The sequence below is a fragment of the Pogona vitticeps genome, chromosome 1 (assembly GCF_051106095.1).
Source record: "Pogona vitticeps strain Pit_001003342236 chromosome 1, PviZW2.1, whole genome shotgun sequence".
Classification (NCBI taxonomy): Eukaryota; Metazoa; Chordata; class Lepidosauria; order Squamata; family Agamidae; genus Pogona; species Pogona vitticeps.
This window is the reverse complement of record NC_135783.1, coordinates 308,293,602-308,317,035: the sequence shown is the minus strand read 5'-3', so window position 1 is coordinate 308,317,035 and position 23,434 is coordinate 308,293,602. Positions and strand designations below refer to the sequence as shown.

Below are 23,434 nucleotides of genomic sequence, written 5' to 3'. Positions count from 1 at the left end.
TATGCCTGATATATAGTTCACAGCACTACCTGACCTTAAACAAAAATCCTGAAAGCTCAGACATGTTTTAAGCCCAGTGGGATAAACGGCAGACAGTTCTGGCTTGAAATGTTAGCTATAATGGGACGGATAAAAAATTCAAGGTCTTTGAACCCTTTAGCAGGGTAACATACCTATGTTTCTTATACATATATACCCCATATTTTTTTCTACCAATTATCTAGTCTGTGGGTATACAACGAGTGGGCCACATACTACTCCCAGGCCTATTTTTCCAATGTCCTCCGGCACTCCCAAAAACCACACTATGAAAATTCAGCTGCAAGTTGATTTCAGTTACAGAACAGGAAAAACCCATTTAAGGTAAGCACGTCAAGTACTGTGCAGATTGCCACTGAAGAACATACAATTTACATTAACCATGAGAAGCCACTAAACATAGGTGACAGTAAAATTAGCAAAAAAAAAAAAAAAAAAAAATGAGCAGCAACAGCAGGAAAACCTGCAAACTGAGAGCCAACTAGAAGTGAGTTTTGCCACAATTTCCCCTTAAACTGTTCTTTAAAAACTGCATACATGGGAGGAGTCAGAGCAACATCACAGTGCAGAGGACAATTATAAGTTCATACTTTAGAACAGGCTTGTCCAACCTGCGGCCCGAGGGCCGCAAGCGGCCCAGGTTGGCTCATAATGCGGCCCAGTGCAATTTTTTATTTTTAAAGAAATTCCAAAGTTTCAAGTTACACTGCTGGCGCTTGCGGCCGGAATGTGGCTGGGGCACATCACAACAGTGGGGGGGAGAGGGAAGGAAGGAAGGTGGGGGAGGGGAGGGGGGCTGTGTGACTGCATTGTGCCGTCCCCGTCAATAGGTGGACCCCCTCCCGGCCCCATAAAACCACCGGAGTCGAAACTGGCAACCTCTGCTGTCTGAGATCGCAGCTGCTGGTAAGCGCGCTTGGAGCGGGGCTGCGGAGGACGGCTAGGGCTGCCCCCCCATACGGCCCAAACCAAATTTATGTGCGGCCCAAACCAAATTTTCATCTTCTAATGTGGCCCAGGGAAGGTGAAATGTTGGGCACCCCTGCTTTAGAACCAAACAGAATCAGAAAGCCCCCACATCTGCTATTCAGAGTGGCTGCTTAAGAAGAGACTGGTTGAAACCTCCTTCACCTGAGGTCACCCTCTAGATCTCACTTCCCTCCACAAACATGAGCTTCAACAAGTGTAACTAGAAAAGCTATCTTTTCACTCATGGCACTTCTAGAATAACAAGCAAGACTGCCTGTCACAAACTTACATTTATTTCCAGCACCAGGAAAGACTTAAGAGAACGGATGTAGGTTTCAAGGTTTTGTGGCTTTTACTGCATTTACTACTTTTCATTGTGTCTTTGACTTTTATTATTGATTAATTGATTGATTGATTGATTGATTGACTGATTGATTGATTGATTGATTGATTGATTGATTGACTGACTGACTGACTGACTGACTGACTGACTGACTGACTGACTGACTGACTGACTGATTGATTTTTATACCACTCATCTGACCAATGGTCACTCTGGGTTGTTCACAAACAGTAATAATAAAATTAAAATAGCATAATCAAAATACATTAACTAAACTCAGAAACAAGCATTTAAAACAAAGCTAAAACTGATGAGAACTGAATAAATGGCTGATAGTCAGAGAGTTAGCAGGTAGCAGGTTTTGAAAAGTCTGACAGAATATGTTTTTAAAAGCTTCTTAAAAGATGCCAAGGAGGGGATCAGAAGAATTTCAGCTGGTAATTCATTCCAAAGGTGCGGCACAACCATCAAGAAGTAGGCCTCTTAATTTCAAATTAATATTTTTTTTCATTTCATCTATTTTTCATTGCCCAGCTTTCTCATCTGTACCAGGAAAGTAACCAGGAATACTATAATATGGATGACTGTCACCTTGGTCTTTAGCAAAGTACTCTTACATTTAGCTATCTTTTCTAATTTGTTCACAACTTTCCTTTCAAGTGTCCATCTTCTGACTGCAGTGTCTAGGGAATGAACTAAGATACACAAGAATCTTGAACCATTTTGATTCCTTCATTATCAACATTAAAACTTGATTTTTATCACAGTCAAGTTTTCTGTTTCTTTCTTATTCAACAGTAATCCTGCTTTTGCACTATCATCTTTAACAAAAGTGCCAAACCTTCAATAGTGCTCAGTTGAAATATTTTCTGCCATGATTTGGCATTTGAGTGCTTTCCACTACTATTCATGGAAGGTAGCATAGACAGGTCTGAAATCTAGCATCTGAGTATCTTATTCAAGTAGACAAAAAAGTAAAGGTCATATAGAACAGAGGTCGTCAACCCCCGGTCCGCGGCCCATTGCCGGGCCGTGGCTTGAGCCCGACCGGGCCGTGAAGGCAGACCTCCTGCCCCCCCCACTCCCCTCCCCACAGCTGCTTTGCGCGCGCGCATGTCAGCGCCAGCGTGAGCCTCCCTCACTCCTTCATGCAAGCCCCTGCGTAGGCAAAGCAGCTGTGGAGAGGGGAGTGCATGCGGGGGAGGAGGTCTGCCTTTGCGGCCCGGTGGCGACGGGGCTGGGGGAGAGCCGGGAGGGAGAGCTAGGGCCCGGTGTTTTGCCGGCTCCCCTCCCGGCAGTAGCGGCGGTAGCGGGGTGGTGGTGGCGGCTGGAGAACAGCCGGGAGGGAGAGCTAGGGCCTGGTGTTTTGCCGGCTCCCCTCCCGGCAGCAGCGGCGGCAGCGGGGGGTGGCTGGAGATCAGCCAGGAGGGAGAGCTAGGGCCCGGTCTTTTGCCCGCTCCCCTCCCGGCAGTAGCGGCGGCAGCGGGGTGGTGGTTGGAGAACAGCCGGGAGGGAGAGCTAGGGCCCGGTGTTTTGCCGGCTCCCCTCCCGCCCGTGAGGGCACCAAATGTGAGGGGGGAAAGGGGGGAAAAGTGCCCGTTCCTTTCTGTCATTTGTTGGTGACTGCAGCAGTGGCGGCGGCTCCCAGAGGATCCTCTCAAGCGCGGGATATGAACTGCCTGCCCAGCTACTTGAGTGGCGGCAGTTCCTGCGCCGCCCTCTGTGCCTTGATCAAATCTTCGTGGTGACGCCAAACCCTTCAGTGCCTCAGCAGCATCTCACTTTAATGCCCAGCCTCTTACGTTTGGCCAAGGCAGCGGAGGCTGGCTGGAAAGCCAGGAGTGGATGGACCCAATGGCTGGTGGCAAGAGCCCGGGAAATTCAAACGGCTTCCTCGCCAGGCTCTGCCTCCAGCTGGTGGGTCTGTCCGCGCTGCTGGCTTTCCAGCCAGGCTCCTCGGCTGTTCTCCCGGGAAGCCATTGGTTGCCTTCTCAGAGAAGCAGGAGCAGGTGGAACAAAACTGCCTGTTGGCACCTCTTCTCATCACAAAGGAGAAGGAAAAGGGAAGGGAGTGCTCCTGCGCTTTCTGCCCGGAGAGCAGGGGAAACTCCACATCCAGCATCAGGCTGGGTGAGAGAGTTCAAGGCAGCCAGAGTCAGAAGGAAGACAAAGAGGCAGTTCCTCTTTGCCCGTCATGAGGTGGACCCCCTTCCTCACTGGGCAATGGAGCGGCGCGCCGTGGGGTTGTTTCAGGGACTGGGGGAGAGAGAGAAAGAAACTCCTCAGCGGGAGACTGACAGGGAGTGCGGGCATGGGGGGGTACAGCCGCTCCACTCCTCTCCCACTAAAGTCATTGGTGGGGTTTTCTTCAGAGGAAATGGATACAGACCCCAGTTGGCGGTGGGAGGTTTCCCGAGAATATGGTGTGTACACGTGCCATGTGATCAACAGGACAAACCGCATGAGAGACAGATGTGGCTTTTTCTGGGAGGCGTTGACCATGCCCTTTTCTCAAGTCGGCGTTTTCTCTCCCACCCCGCCCCAATCAGCTCTGCAATCAGCTCTGCAAAGCGGGCTGGCAACACCCGCCGCCCCGTCTGGTGGAAAATAGGCTGGGAGGCGATTTCTTCACCTTTGCAGCAACAGCCCTCCCCACGCTGAGAGAGAGAGACGGAGAGGGGGTGCGTGTGTGTGTGTGTGTGTGTGTGTGTGTGTGGCAGGGAAAGCCAGCCAATCAGGGTGCGCGGGGGATAAACCGCGCAGCACCCGCAAGAGCAATGACCAGGGAGAGTGAGGGCTGCACCGCCGCCTTCCCTCGCGTCCACCACAACTGGCCTCAACGCAAACTGGGGAGCAGCCCTTTTGTGCGCCGCGCGAGAGCCCCGGGTGCCACTCCCGGGGCATTTTTACACGTGAGGCTGAAGAACAGCAGTGCCCTGCCTGAGCTTGTGGTCGTAGGTAGAGAGGACAGACAAGGATGGCTGTGGCGCTTGCCGCGAAAGAGAGAGAAAGGGAGAGGGAGGGAGGCGATGACATGTTCCTCCTGCAGCAGCCCCACCCACGCCAAGGAGGGGTGTGTGTGTGTGTGTGTGTGTGTGTGTGTGTGTGTGTGTGTGTTTTAGCGGGGGAGAAGGTGGCAGTGGGCCCGCGAGCGTGACACGCCCATGCATGAGCACGGGTTGCCCCGCCCACCCGCAAGCGCAGGGGTGCCCGCCCCCCCACCGGTCCTCGCATGAAGCCAGTACCCCCCAAATGGTCCGTGGTCCCAAAAACGTTGAGGACCACTGATATAGAATACAAGGAAGTTTTATCTTCTATGGGCTCTCTTTTGTTTTGTACTGCAAAATAACTGTTCTTGGAGAGAAATTCCATCCTCATAAGGAGCTAGTTAGAATAATGCCTTCAATTCATTTACAGTGGTGCCTTGCTTACCGATCGCTCCGTTTAACGATGAAATCGCTTAACGATGGGGTTTGGGCCATCACCAGAGCGATCGGTTAGCGATGGCCTCTATGGGGATAAATCGCTTTGCGATCATGGCAAAGCGACCCTTGCACGTCCGGGAGGAGGTGGAAGGATCCACTCGGCGGGGAGCTAAGGGGGAGCCTCTCATCCCGGCCAAGGGATCCCGTGGAAGCCCAGCCTCCACTGGGAGTCCTCCACCACCACCACCGGCCTCTCTCTCCTCTGCCGGCTTCCCCCTTTCGCCTTCTAGCCCGGAGTCTGTCCTCCCCCCCTCCTCGTGAGGGGTGCCTCTTGCGAGCCCCCCCGCCTGCCTTGCCTTAAAGGAGCAGAGAGGGCTGCTCCGCCGCTGCCAGGCTCCCACTCCAGACTAGGCAGCGCAGGGAGCGCGGCCCCGCTCTCCTCGCCTCCCCTGCCTTACCTCTTTTTTTCCCCCTTCCCTTCCTTCTCGCTGTCTCGCTCTCTTTCAAGGGGCTCTTTCAAGCGGGCGGAGCTCAGGGCCCTTGGCAGCCAATCCCAGCCGTCCAGCCTTGGGCTCCGTTGGGGCGAGGGGAAGGGGAACGTGCACCCACGGAGCAGAGAGGGCTCCGGGGCTGACTCGTCATTAGACAAGCAGGCTCCGGTCGTGGCTGTTCCTGTTCCTGCTGCTGGTGCTCCGCCGCTGCCAGGCTCCCACTCCAGACTAGGCAGCGCAGGGAGCGCGACCCTGCTCTCCTCGCCTCCCCTGCCTTCCCTCTTTTTTTCCCCTCCCTTCCTTCTCGCTCTCTCTCAAGCCAGACTCAAGCGGGCGGAGCTCAGAGCCCTTGGCAGCCAATCCTGGCCGTCTGGCCTTGGGCTCCGTTGGGGCGAGGGGAAGGGGAAGGTGCACTCTCTCTCACACACACACACACACACACGCGCGTGCGCGCAAACACACACACCACACACTCGGTGGAGGAAAGCAGTGGTGGGCTCAGGCAGGCAGGAGAGAAAAAAAGAGAGAGAAGAAGAAATAGCTCCCTCGACAAGGAGAGCAGACGAGAACATTGCTCCTTCTCGCTTTTGCAATGCAAAGTTTAAAAAGGGTCTGGGAACTTTTCTTGAACAGCTGATAGGCGGTTTCAAAATGGTCACGGGCTGTTTTGCCTCCCTTAAGAGGCACCGAAAATGGCCACCCCTATGGAGGATCTTCACTTAAGGTTAGTTTTGAAGCTCATAGGAATGCATTAGACACGTTTTAATGCGTTTCTATGGGCTTTTAAAAATCACTTAACGATGAAATCACTTAGCGACGTTTTTTCCGGAACGGATTAACGTCGTTAAGTGAGGCACCACTGTATTTTGTACAGTGGATCTCTCCAACGTTACCTTACTTCTTGTTGCACTGATTGGGGGGATGGGGGGGAGAAACATCCCTAATGAAATAAGATGCTATGACTTTTTTACATTTGACATTGTATTGTTGTGTGAACTTGTACACATGCTTTATTATACTTGTCAAATACTTATACTTTGTTATCAAAAGTTAAACAAAAAAATGAAGTAGCTTCTACCAATTTTACTTCTTCCTTCATCTAAATCTAACCCAGCTTTCTTTGATATTTTCTGCATATGGACTGAACAGACAGTGAGATAAAACACACCCTTCTATGATACCTTTGCCAGCTGGAAACTATACTGCTTCTTCTACAGTAACCTCTCATATAAGAATAAAGTAAGAACATCCTCATTCTGGACATACCAAGGGACTGCATTTAAACCAGGGTGGATAAAAATCAACGAGAGGTGTTTTTTAAAGATTTTTTTGAAATTTAAAAATCAATTTTTTATTTAAATAGATTTTAAAAATCCTATCTTTTGCATCCACTCTGAATAAAACTAACCATTTCCAACCTGCCAAGAATGGGAAAGGCAACAGAAGAACCCTACATTTGTTTTTAGCTTTCTAGAAGACACTGTTAACTAAATGAACTTGTTTATACAAAAACGTGTTGAAGTACTGCTGTTTTAAAACACTTCAATCCTCTTGTCTGATAAATGCTCAAAGAAACCTATATACAATAGAATAACAAAATTGTTCACACCCTAAGTCTACACTAGATAACTGGCAAACCATGTGTGCCTTTGACCCTTGCCCTTCCTAGCTCATTAGAGTGGCTGGGGAGACAAGGGAGTGAAGGAAGTGGCAAATGCAGGATCCCAGCATGCCTGAAAGAGGCAGCTGCATAATCATTGTTGGAGGAGCCCTTCCTGAACCCTCCAGCACTTGATAATTACCCACCAGTCTCCAATACTCCATTACTAGGCCAAGTGGTGCATGCAGCAGCCTTCCAAGTCCAGGCATTCCGGGCTGAAACTGATTGTTATTTAAATCTGCCTTTAGGCCTGGGTATGATACTGAAACAGCATGGGCTGCCTTGATGGATGACCTGTGCCAGGAACTGTCTGCTGTTTCTGCTGGACCTCTCAACAGTTTTTGATACCATCAACCCTGATAGCCTTCTGGAATGTCTCACTGAGTTGGGGCTTGGAGGCACTGTCTTTTGGTGGCTTCGGTTCTTCCCGGAAGGGTTAATTCAGCAGGTGATGGTGGAGGAGGTCCTGTTCAATGCACTAGCCTTCAGCTTATGGGTTCCTCAAGGCTTTGTCTCATTCATCGTGCTATTTAAAACTTAAATGAAACTGCTGGGAGACATTCTCCAAAGGTTTGGAATGTTAAGCCACCCAACATGCTGGTGACATCCAACTTTATATTTCCTTCCCATGTAAATCTGAAAAGGCTGTTTTGGCTCTAAACCAGTATCTAATATCTGTAACAGACAGTATGAGGGTAAACAAACTGAAGCTGAATCCAGCGAAGGCAGAGGTGTTCCTGGTCACCTGAAAGGCAAATTAGGAAATAGGTATGTGTCCTGTTCGGTGGGATTATATTGCTTCTGAAGACTCAGGTTTGCATTTCAAGTGTGCTGCATTCAGCCCTAGACCTTAAGTGTGAAGGCTGGCCACAGGCATATTTTGCACAGTTAGAGATAATGTGCCCCCTGTGCCTGTTCCTAGAGATGTCTGACTTGGCCAAGGTGACACATGTGTTATTTCACACAGAGAGAATACTGTGAATGGGTCTACTTTGTAAACTGTACAGAAACTTCAGCTGATCTAAAATGCTACATCCAGACTGCCAACCAGGGCCAGCTGCAGGAGACATGTAACTCTTTTTTCAAGCATGTCACTGGCTATTAGTCAATTTCTAGGTAGAATTAAAAATGCTGATCATGACCTGGCTCCAGGTTATCTAAAAGGCCATATTCTCCCATATCAGCAGGACTATGGTTTGTATCTTTCTTCTTTCAGTCCCAACACTCTCTGAGGATCTTTTGATAAGGATGGAAGAGGTCTTTTTTGTGGCTGATTCTAGACTCTGGATCTCTCTGCCCATTGAAGCAAGGATGGCTCTTTCCTTGTTTTTCATTCAGGCAGGACACTGGCAACTCACAGCCAGTGAATTCAAAGAATCTGTGACTGGGTATGTGACGTTTCTCATATTTTTAATGTAAATTATGACTTGCCATTTAACCAAGAGGCTTTTAAAGAATAATTTTGTTTTAATAACATAATGGTTTGTACTCACTGTGCTTTAGCTCTTTGATTTTTTTAATACTGTCAACTACCTTGAGTCCCAGCCCAGCTCTATGTTAGATAGAAAGGGTAAACAGATGAAAGTATATGTAATTAATGTTTCGAAGACCTTTCTGAAAGTACAAGCTAATAAGATGTAGGGAAAAAAAATCCTCCAAAAGGTAGTGGGCTCTCCTTCTTTAGAGGTTTCTAATGTAAGTTAGCTGGTCACTTGCCAAGCATACCATCATAATGGACATCCTGCATAAACAGGACTTCGGCAAGGACTCTTCCAACTCTTTGATTCTATGAATAGCCACTCCAGATGCATTTATGCATGTGGGATGCAATATTTATCAAGGCTCCAAAGTGGCTGCATGTGTCCTTTGATATTAATTAGGATGTACTTTCTCCATCCTAGGCCACCAATTATTACATGCAACTAGTTACCTGTGACAAAACTCAATCAGGGCACTCATTCTTTGCATAAGCAAATATAAAACTAAAATGACAAACTCTTTTACATTCTTCCTTTCCTTGTAAACTACCCAATTATTTATTGACATATGCAAGTTTTCAAGTGCAATTTTAGAACCAACAGTTTTTTAAATGAATTCAGCTGTAAAAGCATGGCTACAAAATGTCTATCATTAATGCAATTGATTCCATATATTTATATCTTTAAAATTTTTGCAGTGAAATTAATATCTGTTCAGAACAAAAAAACCCACCTCACTTATTTAGTCCAAGACAACTTGATAACATCTTTTTCAACTATAGTTATAAATATCATGCACAAACTTCCAAAGCAGAAGTTGTCAAGATTTAACATTAGCATTAATTTATGTCATAACTGACTGTTATTCTCCAGATAATAGCAAAGTATTCAGTCCATGCTGTCTGGAGAAAAATGAAAAGAAAGATTGTCCTGTCACCAATCATTTAATTAAATTGGTCAATAATGCATTCTCTTTACACATCTTAACAGTGTGATCCTAAGATCTATTGTGCTAGCATGGAAGATAATAGAAAAGGTATACTTAGAATTGTACTCGTAGCAGCTACATATCATCACAAAACCTTATTCTAAAATTGTAGTACAGAAATGGATGCCCCAACTCATCAGCAGATCTAGGATAAATGAAGAATAATAGTTTTTGTTTACCTTAGCTAGCTTAATAGTCTTCACCATTAAACACAAAAATTGTCAATTATTTGTGTTGGTTAATTGTCTCATATTAGACACTCAAGTCACCCCACAAACCTTGTCACCATAAGAATAATTATTGTTACAATGTCCACTTTCATCTGGCAATAGAAAAGGTCCCTACACTCCTGGTCACCAAGATGTCTTGGGTAACCCAGATGTTCTTGAACTTCAGTTCCCAGAAACCTTTACTGCCAGCTGTTACAGCTGGGGTTTCTCGGTACTGCAGTCCAAGAACTCTTGGGTTACCCAAGGTTGGGAACTAGAGATGGGGGATTCATATTTGTCTCTGGGGTGAAAAGACTATGAAGCCTGCCACCACAGCTGGCTGACCTGATTAAACCCTCCCCCTGCAACCAGGCATCCACTTACAGCTTACAGCATGGTGTGTGCTACTGTCACTCTTCTCCCCATGCCAATTGCAGAAGTAGCCCGATTGGGGCTTCCATGCTTCCCTGTGCTGTTGACCAATCAGCAGCTGTGCAGAGAGGTTTGTCATCCCAGTTCATCACCAGATTAGCCAGCAGCACAGGGAGGCACAGAAGCCCCAGCTAGGCTATTTCCCCAATTGTCGCAGAGAGAAGAACAATGGCAGCATGCACCAAGCTGTATGAAGATACCTGGTTGGGGGGGGGAGGGTTTAATTAAGCCAGCCAGCTGTGATGTGGGGGGAGGGTATAATTAGGCCAGCCAGCTGTGATGAAGGGCTTCGTATCCGTCTCCACTGGGAGATGAATACAAACCCCTCATCTCTATTGGGAACCATTGCCTTACAATATAATGTTTCAGGGCAGAATTTGAAACTGTCAGACTTTTGCTTAGGCTGAACAATTATGTTAAAACCTATTCTCAGGGAACTCTTTTCACACTGATTTGTCAAATATCAGGCTTCCCACTTGGTTCATGAGACATGAAAATGTATCCAAGAACATAAACAACCCTGTCCTGAAGATCGAAAAGAACTATGTAGTAGACAGAACAACTGACTGCATGCTTCAACATTCATTTTTGGAAATGCAGGCAGCAGATTGGGCGAAGGGATCTGAATTTTGCCCATCTTACGTGTACCCCCATCTGTTTGTGCATTAACTGACAGTATGATTACCTCCTATGTATATTCTTCTTAGTGTTATTACCTTAAATCCCATACAAGAAAAATACATTTTTCCTCTTTGCCTTTATGTTAGACATACTGTGAAAGGTGATATAAAATGTAGAAATTTATTCCATAGAAAGAGTGTATGCTTGAAAAAAATACAGCTGCACATTGCAAAGGAAGACTGGCAGTTATAGATAAGAAAAATTCTCCAGTTCTAAAGCAAGGGACTGCTGATAAGATTCCAGGATTATTTGGACCAGTTGGAAAACCACTGCCTTGCAACACTGCAAGTTATTTTCATTTTCTTTCTATTCTATTTTTTTTTAATGAAGTACTTATTCAGATTTCTTTTTCAGGTATCCCATGGAACTGAGAATTTTACAGTGAAACTAAAGTAGTTATGTACTCCAAAACTTTTCAGTGTTACAGTGAAAACAAAACACCAGCCAGCCACAGAAAGTAGATTTAAATAAACAGGAAAAACAATGAGGTTTCCATGTAAAATCACACCTATACTGAACATGTAAGAGGCTGTCTGGTACAAAACCTGTGTTTCTTATTGGGTGTTTACCTTCTTCCAAAGAGCCACAAGTTCAGCAGAAGACCATCTACATCTGCTGTATTTGTGAAACCAAGGCACCACCCTCAGTTTCATTGCTCAAACAAGGACACAAGAAGCTGCCTGGTTTATCTACCCTAGTACTGCCAACTCTGATGATTAGCAGCTCATCAAATTTTCAAGGCATGTTCTTTCCTAACACTATCTTCCCTGGAATGAGCTGGTGGTCTCTACAAGGCCCAACCTTGCTTAAGTTTTCAAAATTAGGTGTGCTCCAGGCAGCATCTTGTATATTTATGAACTGCACTGGCACAACTAACATCTCCGACCACCTATTTAGCAGGAAAAGAGGGATTCTATGAGCACAGTTTACAGTTCTGAGTGTCATGGTAAGGATGTTTCAAAAAGAACCTGGAGTGGCAAAGATCTAACTTGCACCCAATAGATTATGTAACATCAGTATTGTAAAATGGAGTGGAATTACCATGCTGCACTTTGCTTTTCCTTCTCATATTTTTAAAGACCTATAGTGTGTTTCTTTGATTTTGTATGCCACTAAAAATATTCTGCCAAGACTCATCACCGATCTCTCACAGTAGGTTGCAGCTTAAAAGTCCCATTGTTCTGCAAAGGAAATCTAAGTTTAGAAACAATGTAAAGATTATTATATTCTGCCTGATTTTCAACAAAGAAATACTTTCTCTTACAAAGCAACAACACAGGGTATCCTATTTCAAGTTCATCTTCTACTGTTCAGCCATCACTGCAACAGTAACTATGACTTTTAACAGTTTCAAGAGGTACAGCATTACAGCACAAATGCAGCAACAATGCAGAGCACCACAAGACTAAATACGTATATCATCTAACATAAGCAGAACATAATTGCTGAAAGTCTATTAGTTAGCATAATAAGCTGCACCTAAGTAGGCCCACTGAACCAAAAGGAGTTTGATGAGTCAACTTCTTCATAAGTTCCACTGATTCAAATAGTCCTACTCTAGTTGCAACTTCCTATGCTAAGTAAGCCACAACTAGAGTAGGTCCACTTGAATCAAGGTAAGTCACAACTAGAGTAGGCCCATTTGAATCGATGAAATTTATGAAGGAGCTGACTTAAATCCCCACTGATTCAACAGGCCTACTCTACTGCTAAGCAACCTGATTTCAACCAGTGATAGCTAACAGGCAAACCAAACTGAAAATCATAGTTCAGATTATAATGACTACTTGTTTAAAAACTTTAAAACACATACATTTTATTTTTCCACATCTCAGTACTTTCATGCCTTCCAAAAATCTGTATTATTCCTACAGAATAAATCACCATATTTAGCCAGTTATTCAAATTCAGCAATTCCTTGTCTACATGGAAGTTCCAATGCACGCAACTGAATCTGTCTACATGGATTTCCCCATTCAGGAGCAATTCCAGCAGCAGAAGAAGCCAACAGATAGAAAGAAATGCTGTCTCCACTAAAGTGGATGGGAATTCTCAACCTTCTCCTCTCGGAGGCAGCAGTGAGAGGATTGGAATTTTACTGAAGTATAGGCTAACATTATATCCAAACCCAAAATATAACTATGACTGACTGTAAAAAGCCAATTTCAAGTGATGTAACTGACTTGTTTCAACTAACCACATAGAAGACTAAAGTCAGGATCCTGTTGGGCTTGGCAAATATAAAAGACCCTGCTGGTTCAATAATGCATAGTTTCCTTCTTGGAGGGGTTGGACTTATTGGTTCTTGGGGTTTCTTTCAGATCTATAATTCTGTGATTCTGAAATGCTGGTGTATATTTGCACAAGCAAATATTCTATAATCCTCCTTGTGCAAGCAGCATAAAAACCAAACCTCTAACACTGCATTTGTGACACAAACATTTTCATTCTAACACAATCCCTGCCGAAATGCAGTTAATCCAGCACTTAATCTAAAATTGAAACAAATATTTCTAAATTATTTCTAAATTGTTCAAGAAAAGGAGGAAGGAATCTCAAAGTCCACGTTTCCTTGCATCTTACTCATGTAGCAATAAACGATGCTTAATATTACATATGAATAAGATCATTTTTCTAATGCTTTACTATTGCCTTTTTAAAAAATATTGGAGAAATGATCAGTGACAATTCAGGATATCACCAAATGTAAAACTGCTGTCAACAAAGCACCATATAATGCTCTGAGGAAGAAACACAATATAAATAATATATTCTGTCCTCTTTGATTTTGCTTTAAAATTCATGGGCCTCTTCATGGGAAATACGTGCTCCCTACAGTTCAGGAGAGAAACAAAAAGATGCCAAACTTAAGAAATTGGAAACAAAATATACTGTATCAGCAATGTAGAACCTGGATGACATTGAATCACAAGGAGCATACAACTCTTTTTATGTGTACCTTTTGTAGTACTTAGCATAAATCGGTTTTTACTGCTATAGCATGGTCTTTAGCCTAAAGCTGGGAAACAACATGAAGTGCAGAATAAGTTATAAATTAAGATCTATTTCATCAAAGTTTATTCTCTGTGGGTAACAAGGTATACAGCAATAAATAGAGATGAAAACAAGAAGAGTGAAGACTAAGAACTTCACATCCAGTCTTAGTATATTTAGTGTTTCCTTCTTTTAAACTGAAATTGTCATACAACATACCTTCACAAATTTCAGAAGCTGATAAAGGTCTTCAACCTCATCTCCTTCACACTTGGTATATGTTCTGCCAATGTCCACACTGGTACCCTTAATGGTGTGACGATAAAGAGGCAAGCCCATTGCTTCAGCATATATATCTATGGCTTGGTGCCCCACGGTCTGATACATGTAACTGTCCAGTTCGTCAGTTCCCTCTGAAAGAGACATAAACAAATATAAAACTATGTTAGCTTAACCTATTTCGCCAATATACAGTATTTGGATCCAAGCTTACAGCATTTCAAAAAATGAAAAGGAGACCAAGGTTTGAGATATTCTCTCACATGCAATTTTGTTTTATATTGTTTTTAATTACTCTTAAAATGCCACATTATAGCTGAATTAACCTGACCAGTCTCTTCCTTGAATGGAATTCTTAATCATCATCATCATCTTAGAACTGTAGAGCTAGCAGGGATCCCATGGATCCCTTCTCAAGGGGAGAATCGAAGTCCCAGCCTCTGGCTCCATAGCCAGAGACCTAAACCACTGAGCTATCCAGCAGTTCTACAAGCAAGCACCCCAAAGGAAACTTGTGCAGAGATACAACTATGGACAAGCTCCTCAAAACTATGGAGCAGCAATTTCATGTTTTCTGGGCTACAGATCATATTTATCCAAGGAAACCTGAAAGTCACAAACAGTGTGGCTGGTGAGACTACCATGAGATATTAAGAAAAACATAGTCTTGTGAATTGGCCCTGACTCTACTGCATAATCATTTCTTTCTCTGTTTCTCATATTGTTTATTTATTTTATTTATTTAAAATATTTTATGCCACCTTTCTCCTGAAAAAAAACCCAGGTTCTCATTCTACAGTTCAGACTACAGTGTTAATGCATTTATTCCCACGCTTTGATTAAAAGCAACAGAGAGCTATACCCAAACCTCAGTTTGAAAAAACATCCATAAGAAAATGCATGTTCAAAATACACACTACACATTATCCTAAGGAGACGTGTTCTTAAACATATATGATCACAATTTTGGTTGCCTTGCAGTTCGGAACATCAATCCAGCTGACCAATACTGAATGTCCAGTACTGTATTTGCCAGCTGCTCAACTTCAGAACCTACATACACCTTTATTTTATCACTTAAGTACAGTGTTTACAAAAATATCATGAACCAGCTTTTAGGGAAACAGTATCACATGAAAGCAGACTCAATACAACCAATGGGAAGTATAACAGTAAGCTTAATGTACTGTTATGAATAACATATATTTATACTGAATTGTCTGTTCATTCTGAAACTAGACATTAACCCCCAGCATACAAATCCATGTACTCTTAAGAAACTGATCAGAAAGAAACACAAGTGAAAACTAAAAGAATTCACAGTATACAAAAAGCTCTATTTCAAAAGATTACACAAATTCTACTACTGGGCTGAACTATTCTTTATTCTATAGTTTTAATGTATCAGTGAAAGTGATTCTGTGATGGTTTAAAATAGCAACCTTCTGTTTCTAATATCAATGTATTAATTCAAAGATAAAAACAATGAAAGAGGATTAGAAGACTCTCCCCCCTACCCATGATACAAAGGAATGTATTCTTTTCCATTAGTAGTTCAGTTTAATAAGCGATGCCATATAGTACCAGGAGCACCTTTTCTCACTATATTGAGGCTATAATTCTGTACACAATTAATTCTACATAATTTCTTCCAAGCAGGATGGATCTGATTTAAATTAAATTGACTTAAATCACGATTTAAAACACTAGTTAGTAAGCATTTTAATTTTAAAAAAATCTAATTTAAATTTTTAAAATGATTTTTGATTTAAATAAGTTTTTTAAATTTTTATTTAACTCTGTTTTTAAAATAAAATGCTTACTGACCAGTGATTTAAATTGTAATCATTAAATTGTGATTTAAATCATGATTTAAATTGTTCTTATTTAAATTCAATTTATTCAAACCCATCCTGCTTCCAAGTAAACGCACACTCGCTGAAATTTGTGGAGCTATGATACGTAAAGCTGATGTTATCATCAGCTGCAGCAATTGTTCCAAAATAAAAAAATTCTGATTTCACATACAGTCAGACATGGAAGATTAGAAAATCCCATGGGACTCTGCTTGTTTTGTGAATGTTGTTGGAGACTGCAAAATGGGGCGGGGAGGAGTCTTTCATTTCTAAAAATTGCCACTGCCAGTAAAAACAGCCCACCAGCAGCATTTCTTGAAAATTAAAAATTTCCATGCATTCTGCATCCCCAAGTGGCTCCCCCCACAATGAAAGTTATCCCATGGGAACCTCAACACCCTCGGAGGAGGAATCAGAATATTTTCACTTCCAAAAAGTCACTGTGGGCAATGAAGTCATGAGCTTTATAAGGTGAAGTCACAGAGCAGGGTATCAGCCACAAGATTACACAGATGGTAGAGCACGTTTCTGCTCGCAAAGACACCTTAAGACCTAGTGATTTGGGCGAAAAATTAAAAGTTTTTTTTTAGGAAGGAAAATACTAGGTTAACCTGAAATATGCATTTCCTTTCTTTAGTTGGGTAAGACTAAAAGAAACTACACATAATTGATTCATTTTTACTATTCAACGATAGTGGGGAGGAGGAGGGAAGGAATGGCTCCAGATAGCAGTTTTATTCTCACATATAGTAAACCATGGTTTGTGTTAACCAGTTTTTTTATTATTACTATTAAATTGCAAAACAGATAAACTGTAGCTTGTATTCCCACCTTCTGGTGTTTTTCTCCCATTTCTTTAGTCAGCTTTTGTTTCAGGATGAAGGTTTTCAGAAACAAACCAATGACAAGCTGCAGTTGCAGGTTCAAATGTCACAACAAGCCATTGCTTAAACAGACCAAAATTCATACTCGTAATAACCAACAAAGCTTCTGTTCAGATTAAGCTTAGAGACGATTTAAAAATTAGCTGTCCGTTAACAGATACAGGTTCATGCATCACAGCAAGTCAGATTTCAACAAACTCAGTTACATTCACAGCAGATCATTACCCAGCAGAGTATGCAGGCAGAAAAATCTGAGGATTGCCATACAGGAAGTGTCTCATTCTCACCTTGGTTTTTAGCTGGTCTTAAATTGGCTAAGGCAACAATTTGATGCCCAGCAGCAACACAGTGCATCATATTGTAACAGCTGTCTTTCCCACCACTAGAAGAAAAAATAATTGCTTTATTAATTTCATCATAAAACTGGGTCATATAAGAACAGGCCTATAATCATCATTTTGATACACACACATGGAAATGTCTATACTTCTTTTCTACATAACAGACTACTTTTCAGAGTGCTAACAAAACTTTAAAATAATGTACAATATATGTAATCTGAATTTAAAGCACAAGGGCCCTAATCTCCTGCCCAGGTACAAGCATACTGAGGCTTCAACATGAAGATGGATGCATAGACTGCCCTATTTTCAGTGGCTACTGAAGGTCACTAATGCATAATAATCTTCCATACATTAAAATGGGAAATTACAGATACTTTCATTTATACAAAAAACACTATGAAGATTCAGATCTTGATCAATATTTTCAAAATTACATTCCCCCCCCCCCCATGGCAATCATCTCCTTCTAAATGCTTTTTAAAAACCACCTATAGGTTTGCCTCTAACTAGATATACAGTACAAGTTTCACCTTTAGGTGGCATACCACATTCTGAGGTCTGCAAATGGCAACTGCTACTGAAACAATGTGAAAAACAAGCAAAACTAGTAAAAGATTTTAAAAGTCATGTCTTCGATTTTGTGATCCTGAGTTCTATATAAAAAAAGAACTAGTATTATGCCATTCTGCTTGAGTGCAATTATTAAAAACAAACTTTGAGCATAAGATAGTTTTCTGCAATCAAAGCAACAAGCTTGAAAAGCACTTAATGTTAAACCCCCATTTTCACTGACTTCTCATGGGGTGAAACTCAATGCAAAACAACGTTGTGTGGGTGCCAGACTGCCATCAGAGACAATTTTGTTACCAAGGACATTAGATGGAATGAAAGCTACTAAATACCAATGCACAAATGCTTGATTCTTTACAGATAATTTCTCAAGCTTTAAAAAAAGAAAATGTTCAATTTGCTGTTCCTTCTCAAAGCATCAGTATGACTGTGCTCTCTAAAGAAAAGAAAGCATGTGTGAAGTGCAAAATGTTTGCATTATGTTTGTTCACTTCCATACTTAAACAAGAGGGGTGGTTTTTTAAGTCCAAAAAGTTTCCAAAATTTTGAGGAAACAGGAATTTGTTGCTCAAGTTCAAGTTTATTGTATTAGCTAAAAGCCATCACAACTGTTTAAAATACAAATCTGATCAAATCACAGACATATAAAATAATAAGAGACCCTTCATATCTGGGAGTCTCCCACACAATTGATTGCAATGGCTTTCAGGAAATTAACTTGAATTTGTTGCTGCTTACACCGGCTAACACGGCTCACCTCATCACAAGAACAGGGACTGAATGCCATGTATCAGAATTGTTTCTATCTGCTTACTGTACAAACAGCCATTTAAAGAGCATGTTTAAATATTTAAATGGTGCCTTTATGTCATGCATTTTAGTTTGTAAGCCTGTAACCAGGGACAGAGCAATCTTATTTTACTGATAGTACTGCACACACTTTAAGAGCCTTTTCAGCTGAGGACCAGAAAAAAGTGTGGATTTTGATAGCAGAAATGAAGGATTTAGGATGCAAATGTTTAGCATGTATAGGCCAGTTACCCTACCTAGGCTGGAGATTAAGGGTGGGGAAAGTCATACAGACCATCCATCCAAAGGTACTACACACCAATTTCATCTCTTTTTTCTCTTAAAAGATACTTTCAATGAAAATTAAAACTGCAGAAGCAGCCCTGGAAAATCTGGGAGGTTTCAGTGAGAGGCACCCCTCTCCACTAAATTAATTGAAGGAGGCAAAATGATTGAGCAGTACAAGTCTTTATTGGAAGCATCATGAATTGTACAAAGAGGTGACACATACAGAAGATGAGGAGGGAATGGAGACAGGCACGTGCTTTGTCTGCATTACATTGGGAAGGTATACAGGAGCAACATGCAACGTGTGTCTGGGTGAGTCAAATGCTGATGTGTGCAAGGGGGGAAAGGGCATGCAAGTCATAGAGTCCTGTCTATGGACTCTAAAATAGACTCTAATTTAGGCTACTAAAGCAGGAGTCACCATAGAAGAAAACCAAGAGCATGAGACTCCAAGATCAGTTCTGGACACTACTCAAACAAACCTTTGGGCCGAATACATGTGCCAAAGTATATGATTCCTCAACTGTAAGTGCATACACCTTGCCCCTATTTTACTCTGTTTGATGCTGAACAACAAATTGCAGAAGAATCAAACCTAAAGTCTGTCCTATCAGTGGAGGGGAAAAAGGAGGAATGACAGCCAAGACAGGCTTTCTGTTAAAAACGAATTCCTGATAGGAGAAAATACAACCACAGAGGCACACCTTTGGAAAAACCTCTTATTCACCAACACATATGCCCTCACCCCGAAACGCTGGTCTCAAAGGTTGGCTAAAATAGCACTATGCTACGGTGACATCCTGCCAAGGCTGCACAACGTTGAAAACAAACAAACAAAAACACTATCAATCTGCCTGGAGAAGTAAAGTAAACCAGGAAGGATGTTGTGAAATAGAAGGGAGGTTCGAAAGCAGAGTGAGGAAAAGGAAATGGGGGCAGGCTGATCTTTGCTTACAACACACTTTAGTCCAGTGAGGGAGAAGATGCAGCCTTTTAGATGATGTTGGACTGCAACTCCCATCATCCTTCAGGACAGGCTGTGTTAGCGGAGCCTGACGGAGACGGCGACCCAATAGGTTCTGAAGGGGCCTCACGTTCCTCCTCCCTAGCTGTGCTCCCTGCACTGCCAAAACCAGAAGGCTGCCCCGTCTTTCTCCCTGAAGCAGGAGACCCGCACTGCAAATATTCTTCAAACGGGAAAATATTCTTCACGCCCGCTCTCGCTCTCTCTCTCTCGCAATTATGTTACCTGATTAAAGCCACTACTTTCATGTTGCCCAGAGCCCCCTCTGGGTCGGACTTTCGTGAAAACGGCAGCCTCAACCTAAACTACAAGCCACCATCAAGACAGAGAGACACACAGTTTCCTAACCCACGTTGCTTCCCGGCTTGTTGCTGTTCGAGGCGCCTTCCTTCCTGGGAAAAGTCCCTCCTCAAAGCCTCCGTCTTAAAAATCGCCTGAATATTGAACACCAACATGTCGGGCTGGCTGAAGGTCCGCTGCTGGCTTATGCGTGCGTACTCCTGTTTTTCTGCCTTCCGGGCAGGTTGAAGTAGAAATAACAGCTAAAAACTGCCGAAAGTGAGCGTTAGAGTGGAGAAAAATTGCAGGCACATGTTTGGTCACCTATAGAAGGGCAGGGGATGCTAAGGGCAAAGCTTGTGGGGACATGTGCGTTTGCTGCCCGGCGCCTAGGAAGCTTCTACTGTACTTTGAAGCGCGTTTCCACGACACACACACACAAAATTGCACGGTGCTTTGTTTTCCCTAGTGCGTGTGCGTTGCGTGAAATGTCGCGTGCTATAACGTCGGAATAGAGACTCGCGGAATGCAAAATAAAATTATTTCAAAAGTCCTTCTGAGTACAAACAGTTGTTTCCATAGCTGTTGCATAACCTCAGCTGTAGCTCAGATATTACGAAACGAGGTTCGAGCCGGGGTGGAGGCTAGATATCAAAATCAGATACTGTATTCGGATAACTGTCAAAATCTTCCTTTTAAACACCTTCTGTAAGAAAGTGACCCCAACTCTAAACTTACTCAGAGTACTATACCGCTTGGATACCCAGCATGGATTATGGGAGGTGTGGTTGAGATCTCCGCTCAGTTTTGAAAACTCGTTGGGGGTGTGGAAGTGGTAAAACCACTCCTTAAGTATCTCACCCTAAAAACCCTATAAAGGTCGTTATAAGTCGATTCCGATTTGTGGGCACTTACAACAACAGTAAGACTTAATTTCCTATAAGGATGGTTCAGACTATTAGATCTGTGCAGGATGACAAACCTCAACAGCATCTTAAAAAGCAGAGACATCACATTGGCAACAAAAGTACCAATAGTCAAAGCTATGGTTTTTCCTGTAGTGATGTATGGAAGTGAGAGCTGGACCATAAAGAAGACTGACCGCTGAAGAATTGATGCTTTTGAATTTTGGTGCTGGAGGAGGCTCTTGAGAGTTCCCTGGACTGCAAGAACAAACCTATCAATTCTAAAGGAAATCAACCCTGAGTGCTCACTGGAAGGACAGATCCTGAAGCTGAGGCTCCAATACTTTGGCCATCTCATGAGAAGAGAAGACTCCCTGGAAAAGACCCTGGTGTTAGGAAAGTGTGAAGGAAAGAGGAGAAGAGGATGACAGAGGGCGAAATGGCTAGACAGTGTCATCGAACCTACCAACATGAATTTGACCCAGCTCTGGGAGGCAGTGGAAGACAGGAGGGCCTGGCATCCTCTGGTCCATGGGGTCACGAAGAGTCAGACATGACTAAACGACTAAACAACAACAACACCTCACATCAGTGCCTTCCATTTTCTTACACTATATATATACAGTATATATCTCAGAAGCAAATACAACTACTGAGTAGAACCGTGTTCAATGGTATTCTAATATTACCAAGAAGGACAAATAAATGCTGAAAACAAAAATTGATCCTTGGAGAGAATCAGGGTATGAGATAAAAGCCTTTTTCAGGCATAGAGTAGCATGGATGGGCATAGAAGAGTGGCAATATAAAACTAGCTGTCTTCCATGCTACACCCATGATCAAGGAATACCTTCAGATACCCTTGTATACAGCAGCACAAATGGTGTCTCACTGCAGATTCTCCTGAACTTAGGAGGTTAGTGCCATGCCACAATACCATTCCCACTTATTTTACTAACATTTTTTAAAATTTTATTTTATTTATTTATTTATTTATTTATTATTTATTAAAATTTATACCCTGCTCATCTAGACCAAAGTCTACTCTGGGCAGCTAACAATAAAAAATGGAATACAAACAATATAATGAAATTAAAAACAACAATAGAAATGTTGATTTTCAAGATGGGGAAAATAAAACAATTTTATTAACTATTACAAAGGCAACTATACAACAACAGGAGAGCGGGGGACACGGTATTCACAGCTAAACACAACAAAAAACATATAAACAGTGATATTTGCTTTCATACAATATCTAAATAGCTCTTGACTTCATGACTGCGATGTAGTAATCTCTAATGCAATCTCTGCTCATATCTGTTTCTGGGCTCAATTGTAAAACTAACATCTTCAGGGAGTGGACCCAGTGTCTTCTAACATTTATCTTATTTCATTTCATTTGTTTGTATACCACCCTATTAGTGCGCAGCAGTACTCTGGGCATCAGGGAAAAGGCAGTATTAACATGTAGAAGGAGCACAATTGCCACATGCAACCAGGGCTGTGCCAAACACCTTATACTTTCATTCATAACACATAAATGAGGAACCTCATTTGGTATGCTTCAGCCTGTTTTCAATACATAACCCATTGGGAATGAATATTAATTCCATTTCTTTTTTTAAAAAAAGCTCTCCTTTTTATGAATGTGGAATGTTTGTGTTTCTGTATCTATGATTCAAAGTGCCAGAGGCTTATTGCACAATGTCATGCCCACATTGCCAGCAGAAAAAAAGGATGCCAAGCTTTAAATTGAAAGGGCAGCCTGAATGTTGATTAAACCCACACTAGCAGTCAAACTGGTCTACAGGACCATGTGCTCACTTCCATTTCTTCTAGAAATGTTGACTACTTTTTGGCTCCAAGCAATAAATACCTTTAAAGCTTGTTGAAAAAAAAGCCCTGACAATTGGTTAGTGTTTGGTGAGAAGTGGTTAACTGTTGAAAAAAGGGAGTAGAGTTTTGGGATTTTCTCCTGATTGAGGTCTCCTTGCGAATGATAGTGAGCACAAGAGGGTATCCTGTAGACCAGTGGTTCTTAACGTGGGCGATAGTGCCCCCCAGGGGGCGATTTCATTTTTCAGGGGGGCGGTAGAACGAAAAGGGGCTGCATGGGGGCGCTGGAGCAGAAGGGGGCGGTAGGGGGGCGCTGTAGCAAGCCAAACCTGTGAAGATGGCTGCAGTCTTTTTACAATGTGCATGAATATATATTTCCCTCCAATCTTAATTTAGTTTCAGAGTTTTCGTCTTAACATTTTTAGTTCCTGCATTGCGGTTTGTTTTTATGCCCTTTTTAATTTCTTTTTGCATCTTAAAATTCGCTTGCAACTAAATCATTAAATGTTACTTTTGGGGGGCATTTCATTTTCTTGGAATTGAATTTTGTTTTCAGGGGTCATTGGATTTAAGTGTCTTAAATAAATAAATAAATAAATAAATAAATAAATAAATAAATAAATAAATAAATAAATAAATAAATAAATAAATAAATAAGATCTCATCAC

The 23,434-nt window shown here is 42.4% G+C and overlaps 1 protein-coding gene across 4 annotated transcripts in view; it reads right to left on the bottom strand.

Moving 5' to 3' along the window:
- The window catches only part of DPH6 (diphthamine biosynthesis 6), a 335,370-nt gene extending 315,014 nt beyond the window's left edge, over positions 1 to 20,356 (bottom strand). For 2 of the 4 annotated variants that reach the window (XM_020789398.3, XM_078391924.1), the window contains exons 1-3: positions 19,969 to 20,139; positions 17,016 to 17,110; positions 13,929 to 14,122 (exon numbers count right to left, since the gene is read on the bottom strand). In XM_020789398.3, the coding sequence (XP_020645057.3) occupies positions 13,929 to 14,122; positions 17,016 to 17,110; positions 19,969 to 19,991 (312 nt within the window). In that variant the 5' untranslated portion in view covers positions 19,992 to 20,139. Of the gene's footprint in view, positions 1 to 13,928; positions 14,123 to 17,015; positions 17,111 to 19,968 lie in introns of all 4 variants that reach the window. The other 2 variants (XM_072986316.2, XM_078391934.1) reach the window with 2 other exon arrangements.
- Between the last annotated feature and the right edge of the window lie 3,078 nt (positions 20,357 to 23,434).